Here is a 7541-nt window from a genome sequence, read left to right on the forward strand (position 1 = left end):
AAGAAAAAAATCAGTACTCTTATAAGTTTTTTTCACGACACACTTCAAGAGCTTTAAACTCAAAAACTTAATGAGGTGTAAAACAAACAAAATGTGAACCGTTTCTGGAAGGCACTTGCCATGTAAACTTTTCAGGAAGTGATCTTTCAAGACAGTTCTCAACCGTTAAATGCATCTCCGAATCAACGGCTATTATGTCATGTGGCTCATTACTAGGCATAATACATGCTAATTGTCTAGTATGGGTTTGTTTGTTCTCTCTCTCACTCTAAGCACAAACGAAACAACAAGAAAACCCCCTAAATAAAGTTTACCAAAATCGAACCCTGAATTAATCATGAATTTTTCTCTTTCACTTTGCTTTTTCTCAATCTTAATTTTCGTCTCTTTTCATGGAGGTGTGGTGGTGATCTTGGTGTTATAGGTTTAAAAACAACACACGATATCATAGTATAGATAAAGTACTTCCAATCGAGTCCTATTAAAATCTTTAAAAAGCCAAACAATTGAACTGTTTTTTATTTGAAAGCACTTGCCATGTCGTATTTTCAGGAAGTACTTTTTCAAGAACAACTTCATACTCAAAGACAGAATTTGAAAGTTTAATGATTTGATCAAGAAGCCCAAGCCCGACAAGAAAAAAACCTAAAGACTTTATCAAGAAGCCCAAACCAAAGCAACCAAACATAAACCTCCAAAAAAGTGGTCGTTAGGTTTAACCCTTTCAAACGACGTCGCTGCGCCTCACGGAGTAAAGTCCGGGCAAAATTTCCCCGCCCTACTTCCTTCCTTCCCCAGCTCCAAGTCTCCAGACTCTTCGTTGCCATACAATTCTTCAACTTATCGAACACTTTCTCTTCGTTTCTCGGGAAAATACTTCAATTTTCTGGTAATCTTCTCCCCCCTATCTGTAAATTCTGGATTTAATTGTCTTCTTTGTATATATAGATTCATATATAGTCTCTTTTCGTACTGTTTTTTATTTTCTGGGATATTGTTTGGTGAAAGTTCCAAACTTTTCTGTAATGCTTGCTAACTTTCGCCTCAATTCAGCAGCTAATACAGTTTTTCTTAATTAATTATTTTTTTAATTTATCTATTTGCATTGGCATTTTTAAAGTATCCGTGCTTTTGAAGAAGAAATCATGAGTAAAAAGGAAAATTAAATCTACCCTAGTACTGGATAATGATACTAGAGGTATCTCTCCTTTTTAGAACATAAGATGAATAATTCTGTTATTATTAATCGTAATCTGATAGTGATAAAGACCTAAGAGTTGTTGGTCTAGCGGTCAGGTACTTGGTTTGCTCCCAAGTGGTCTGGCGTTCGACTCTCTCCCACGGTACCCACCTAGCAAATGTTAGAGTTTCTCGCTCACCAAATGTTGTGGGGTCAGGGGGGTGGTCTAGTGATTAGTCAGGTCAAAGACTCGGATACACCTGGCTTGGCGATGATGTTCATGTTCCCAAGTCCATAATTGAAACATTGCTTCAACATTAGGATAGTTAGGCAGATGCCAGAATCTCTTAATCTTCTATTTCAATTGTACAAAATTCGAAGTCTCATTTTTTCTTCGCCATGCTAGATTGCAATGAACGAATACATTGGTGATGAAACAAACAATGCACAAGAACAAAAGGAACATGAAATAGAAGACCCCGAGCTGCGTAGGCTTCTTGTACCCAATGCTGAAGATCTGCCTCTCATCCCTCCCTCTTCTGTTGAATCCAACTTTGTCTCTTATTTTGCTCCAGGTTCTTCCTAATGTGTTCATTTGATTTTCTAATAAGAAAATAGCACAACTGTTTGTCTAATGCTAAAACATCTGTTTTGTCTCCAGATTTTATGAAGCCAGGACATGACCACTACATTTATCGCCATGCCAATGGGTACAAAGGCCAACCTTTTTCGTTTTGTTTCATATCAACAGTGAGTTTGATTGTTCTTTAAATCGTACTTTTATGTGCAAGATTGTGTGTGATTGGCTTGGCTCCAACACATGTGGCTCTTAAGGAAGAAGGGGGTATCACGGCCGTTGATTTCAATGTTGGGAAATCTGATCGCAGTGAGATAAAGGTTACTGGAAAACGCAAGAAGGTATCTTTCCTTTCTCTAATTCCAAAAAGGGAAATTAAATTCTCTCTCTCTCTCTCTCTCTGAGCTAGTAGCTTGTAGAATTTATTTGTTTATTCTTTTAATTTTCTGAATGATTTTTTTATCATTCTAGTTCATTTGCATCATATGTAATTGCTATGCTTTTTTCTCTTTTAGTATATAATATTTTAGGTTGTGTAGTCTTAAACTTGATGTGGCATGGTGTCAGTTCTTATGTTGTGGTTTTGTAATATATGAAAATTGTTCTTACACAGAATGCACAACACTTGGAGTCCAACTCAGCTTTGTGTAAAGTTTGCACCAATGATGCTACTTATATTGTGAGGTAGAAACCTATTTTGTCTCTGCTTTCTTTGTCTTTCAGGTTTTCATTATTTTGCATTTAGCTCCTTTCCATATATGAGGTTTGAAGTTGTAGTTTCTTTTGACAGGTGTTGTGTAAAAGGCTCACTATTGGAAGTGAATGATAGGTTAATCAAGCAGCCAGATTTGCTTAATTCAGCAGTAAGAATCAGTTAATATCCTTTTATTAGCAGTTGTCAGATTTTACTGTATAGATCTGTATTATTGGAGTCATTATTGTTAAATGGAATCAACGTAGGTAGGATTAAGCATATTTCCTTTTTTTGTACTACGCCTGTAACTGTGACACTATACTTCCATATGTTTGTATATGTAAAAACATCATTTAGTGCCTACAGACTAGATACTGCGCTTGATAAAAGGATGAGAAATGCTAACACAAGAACAATGATATACATTTCAGGCAAATAACGTTGAGAGAGAGAGAGGTGGGGGGTTAGCATTCCTTTGGTACTGAAATACCATGAAGATATTTTGTGTTTGAACATACCTTGGGTAGCTTTTGTTTGATCTGAGTCAATGCATGCTACTTCTATTGATTGAATGTTTTGGCATGGTTTCTGAACCTTATGATTGATTAAGATTGGCATTGACGGTTGTGATGATGTAGGCTTAGAATTCCTAAGTAACTTCGACTTGTGGGACTGAAAATACACTACAAGCTTCTTCTCTTATCCATGCTACAGTTTTACATCCGAAGATACCCTCTCAGGGCATCAGGCCATCACATGTATTGATTAGCGTTTTCTTTTTCACTTAGCGTCTTCTTTTTTACACTTTTTGATAGTAGTTTTAGTTCTTTATACTAGTGCTGCGCTTTGTAGGCTGGTGGCTCATTCTTCATACTTATTTGTCCCATTCCAGGCAGATAGAGAAGGATATATTGCCATTATCATGCCAAAGCCAGCAGATTGGCTCAAAGTCAAGGATTCGCTGTTAAGCCTTGAAGATTACAAAAAGCTGAGGGAAGTTTCATGACTTGTCATAAAGTTTGCAAATTTCCCTCGTTCATGACTGATCCTGGATGAAAAAGAGAGAACATTGAAATCTGCTGTCTATCATGGTGCATACGAGATTACCCATCACTTACTCCTTGCTTGTGGGTGCAGCTTTGATATCTTATTGCTTTCAGCAGTTTCAACGCATACAATTGGTACATTTTCTCCCCTGCTTCTGTATCATGTATACCATTAAATTGATATTATGTCAGAAAACAATGATGGTTTTAATAAAGAAAATTGCAGTACATTCTTTGCATTGTTTTATAGCATTACATTCTTCTGATAGAACTGTATATTTGATGCTCGTAGTCAGGTAATTAGTTATTCATTGCAACTAATCTGCCAAATTAAGGCTGATGTAGTTTATGCTCCATTTATGAAAGGATTATTCTGCCAGCCATTACATAAAGCAACATACTAAGTACAACAACAGAAGGAACCACACACAAAAATTATCGAATATCTACTTTGAATATTTGATGTAACCGACCGAAGTATTCACGTCCTTTATAAGAGTCCCAAGCATAGGTGCCAACAAACACTTAGAGGTATCTTCCCTGTAAAAAAACCCTAAGCACGTACAGTCCTTATCACACTTGGCCTTGCACTCTCCGACCTTCATTGGACCATCTCCCCCATCCAAATAAGGGCTCAGAAAGTGCTCCACATCCGCAACCTTGTAGTAGCTCGCTTTTGCCCCACTCTTACACTGTCCCAACTTTGGTGCTGCACAGCCCTTGCTCCAACCCAGAAGCCCCTTCGGGCTGGGGCACCCCACACACATGCCCCTACTACAGTACCCATACGAACCACATTTAGATGGCAATGCACATTCTCTAATGAAATAGCTCGAAAAGAATGCAAAGCTCTCTTCCCATTTCATGTTTCTCACTTTGTCATAGTAAGTATAGGCCTTGAGATTGCCATCAGACCCGAGTCTTAGAAATGTGTATGTAGCATTGTAGTTGAGCTTGTTAAGGTTGATTTGTTGTCCGTTGCCAATGGGACGAACTTGTAGGAGGTGCCTACGGCTTTGTGGTGGTGGTGGTGGAGCATTAATGTCCTGGTTTACAGTGAGCACAAGCTCATAAGCAATGCCATCATCGAAACCATTCATAATGTCAAAATCAAAGGTTACAGTGCTTCCGTAGTCGGTTCCTGTCCACCCGCCGTAGATAAGACGCTGGCCATTATTGTTCAAGGACATAGTGAACCCAGTGTGGTCCAGAACAATACTGTATGGCCCATCAGAGCCATCGATATCGGATTTACGACTAACAAGCTTGTTACGGCCATTAGTTGTGACGGATTGCCCCAGTAGAAGAGTATCAGTAGGGTAATCAAAGCTTTGCCATATGAATCTTCCATTCTTGTCATGGAGAACCAAGTTACCGTTTCCAAGTAACTTGATGCCCGTGACACCTTTGTTGGCTGTGTTGGTTTGCCAAACAACAGTCCCATCTGCTTCTCCGAGGACTAAGTTTCCCTCTCTACCAAAAGAGAGAGTGGCTTTCTCGCGAACCGGGTGGTTCCGGTTTGCATCCCAGACCCACCGCACTTCATCCTTGGGAACACCGGCTCTGATAGCGAATATGTAAGAATGTGGGGTGGTGTTGTAGAAGCATAACCCGAAAGGATGTGTATCGAAGGTGTGGGAATTTGTTTGGATCACGCGGTAGGTAGCATGGTATTCTACGATTCCGCCTCCCAATTCGCCTTGGTTGATGAATTTGAAGGTTTGGTTTGTAGGGACTTGGGCTTGAATGGGAATGGCAAAGAGGATGGCAATGAAGGAGAAAAGGAAAACAGCTGAATGTGAAGTCTTACTTGCCATTTAGTGATATTTGCTACTCGTTCTTGTGGAGGATTATATAAGGTAATTCTACTAAGAATATATCAATAAGGTCAGGATCACCAAATGTACTCGTTAAATAAAACGTTATCACATCATTTAAAATAGATGGTAATTTTCACACTCCTATTTCCTACTGCATTCTGCTTCTTGTTTACATCTCTTGATTCTTGTATGATTTATTCAAGGCCTAGAAAAGAGAGAATATAGGATGAGAAAGATGAGTGCGAAAATAACTTGTAATTGATGCCACTTGGATGCTCTAAATGTGTAGGGCATATACCTTCAGGGAGAGAAGGTACTAGATGACAAGTCAATGAAGGTAGGCTGGGGGGACAACTTTAAGATGCAGAACAAAATTATATCCTGTTTGCTGAGTCACTCCACATGTGCTAATGTAAGACATATCTTCTTGCATTGCGAGGGCAAGCACAAGTCAAGCTTGGCGTCCAGACAAGCTTATCACTTGCATTGCAGATAACTTAGTACTACGATCTAGTGGTATTCTTTTTCACTAGTAAGTGAGAGGTCTTAAGTTCAATTATTGCCAAAGGTGAATTTGAACCACGTTATTGTTAGCTCATTGGAAGGCTAAGCCTACCCTCTCTCCTTTAACATAAATAATATCGTTTATTAAAAAAATCAAATTATAAATTTGTCAATATATATAAATATTTGCTCCCAGAGCTTTACAGCATAAACCACCGAAAAATGTCTTCCCCTCAACTAACCATGTCACTTCCCTCCATGTTCATTTTCTCACTCTTTGCTTTCATTGCTCAAGCAAAGTTCCAGCAAATCAAACTTTCAAGTACGTCAATGAAGGGGAATTTGGGCCTTTCATTACAGAATATGATGCAAGCTATCGTATGCTTGCTCCTTTTGCCTCCCCCTTCCAACTTGCTTTCTACAACACCACCCCAAATGCCTTCACTCTTGCTCTACGCATGGGTTTGAGGCGGTCGGAGTCGCAGTTTTATTGGGTTTGGGAAGCCAACCGTGGGAAACCTGTCGGCGAAAATGCCACCTTCACATTTGGGACTGATGGGAATCTTGTCTTGGCCAATGCCGATGGCCGAGTGGCTTGGCAAAGCAACACCGCCAACAAAGGTGTCGTAGGCTTCGACTTGCTTTCAACTGGCAATATGGTACTTTATGACTCCAAGGGTAACTTTGTTTGGCAAAGTTTTTACTACCCATCAAACACTTTGTTGGTGGGTCAATCTCTGCGTGCCGGGGGAGTAAGCAAGCTTGTGAGTCGAGCATCGGAGGCAGAAAACGAAGACGGGTCTTATAGTTTGGTGATGGAGGCGAAAGGTTTGGCTATGTACTACAAGAGCAAGAACTCCCCACGACCATCACTTTACTTCACATCTTCCAAATGGATTAGCGTCCAAAAGGGCTCATTGAACCATGTGACATTGAAATGTTCGCCGGATGCTCATGAGGGTTTTGCTTACGACTTGAGCTTGGACTATGTAGCGGGAAACTCATCCTCCGGAGGAAATGTCATTCTTGCTAGACCCAACTACAACAGCACATCAACATTCCTTAGGCTGGAAATGGATGGAAATTTGAGGCTTCACACTTACTATGAAGTAGTTCGTTACGGTGCATGGGAGGTGACCTTCACGCTTTTCGATAAAGATTCGAGATGGGAAAACGGGTGCCAACTGCCGGAGCGATGTGGGAAATTGGGCATTTGTGAGGACAGCCAATGTGTCGCTTGCCCATCGTCTAAGGGACTGTTGGGTTGGAGTGAGAGTTGTGAGCCTGAGAAGCTAACTTCTTGTGATCCAAAGAGCTTCCACTACTACAAAGTTGAAGGGGTTGATCATTTCCTGAGCAAGTACACAAGGGAGATTCAATCAAAGAGAGTGATTGTGCTAAGAAGTGTACGTTGGATTGCAAGTGTTTGGGCTACTTTTACAACCAAGACACATCAAAGTGTTGGATTGCTTATGATTTGAAAACTTTAAGCAAAGTTGCCAATTCCACGCATGTGGGTTACATCAAAGCACCTAACCACTAGGCCACAGGGAGAATGTAGAATGTGGAATGACAATCTAGTGTGTATTTTGTTGTTTTCTTAGCTTATTCTACAATGTCTCAATTGGGTTATATGATGTTAGCTCTAGGTATGGGGTCTTATTGAGCTGCTTTATTTCATTTGATTACTCATACTTGTTCGAAGACATTGTTGTTCTTA

At 39.9% G+C, this 7541-nt stretch overlaps 3 protein-coding genes across 3 annotated transcripts; 2 read left to right on the forward strand and 1 right to left on the reverse strand.

Annotated features, from left to right (window-relative positions):
* The first annotated feature begins 695 nt into the window (after positions 1 to 695).
* LOC103926885 (protein Abitram) lies at positions 696 to 3727 on the forward strand. Its single transcript, XM_009335767.3, has 7 exons — positions 696 to 889; positions 1587 to 1755; positions 1842 to 1890; positions 1972 to 2098; positions 2371 to 2441; positions 2548 to 2620; positions 3344 to 3727. Exons 2-7 carry the CDS (start codon positions 1593 to 1595, stop codon positions 3455 to 3457), a joined length of 597 nt encoding a protein of 198 aa, XP_009334042.2. The 5' UTR covers positions 696 to 889; positions 1587 to 1592; the 3' UTR covers positions 3458 to 3727.
* Positions 3728 to 3789: 62 nt separating this feature from the next.
* Positions 3790 to 5400, reverse strand: LOC103926884 (EP1-like glycoprotein 2). The gene has a single exon (XM_009335766.3). The coding sequence runs from the start codon at positions 5312 to 5314 to the stop codon at positions 3944 to 3946; it is 1371 nt and encodes a 456-aa protein (XP_009334041.2). The 5' UTR covers positions 5315 to 5400; the 3' UTR covers positions 3790 to 3943.
* A 628-nt stretch (positions 5401 to 6028) lies between these two features.
* On the forward strand, positions 6029 to 7541 carry LOC103926886 (epidermis-specific secreted glycoprotein EP1). Its single transcript, XM_009335769.3, is given in 3 exon segments — positions 6029 to 6116; positions 6119 to 7183; positions 7186 to 7541. Coding segments are annotated over 3 exon segments (1317 nt in total). The 5' UTR covers positions 6029 to 6043; the 3' UTR covers positions 7365 to 7541.

Source organism: the organism of the source record quoted next, unplaced genomic scaffold, assembly GCF_019419815.1.
Source record: "Pyrus x bretschneideri cultivar Hongxiangsu unplaced genomic scaffold, Pyrus_bretschneideri_v1 Contig23, whole genome shotgun sequence".
NCBI classification, from domain to species: Eukaryota; Viridiplantae; Streptophyta; class Magnoliopsida; order Rosales; family Rosaceae; genus Pyrus; species Pyrus x bretschneideri.

Coding starts and splice junctions, on each gene's coding strand:
- LOC103926885 (XM_009335767.3), top strand. CDS start 1,593: ATGAACGAATACATTGGTGATGAAACAAACAATGCACAAGAACAAAAG. Junction 1,891..1,971: donor ATTTATCGCCATGCCAATGG/GTACAAAGGCCA, acceptor TTTATGTGCAAG/ATTGTGTGTGATTGGCTTGG. Junction 2,099..2,370: donor TTACTGGAAAACGCAAGAAG/GTATCTTTCCTT, acceptor GTTCTTACACAG/AATGCACAACACTTGGAGTC.
- LOC103926884 (XM_009335766.3), bottom strand. CDS start 5,314: ATGGCAAGTAAGACTTCACATTCAGCTGTTTTCCTTTTCTCCTTCATT.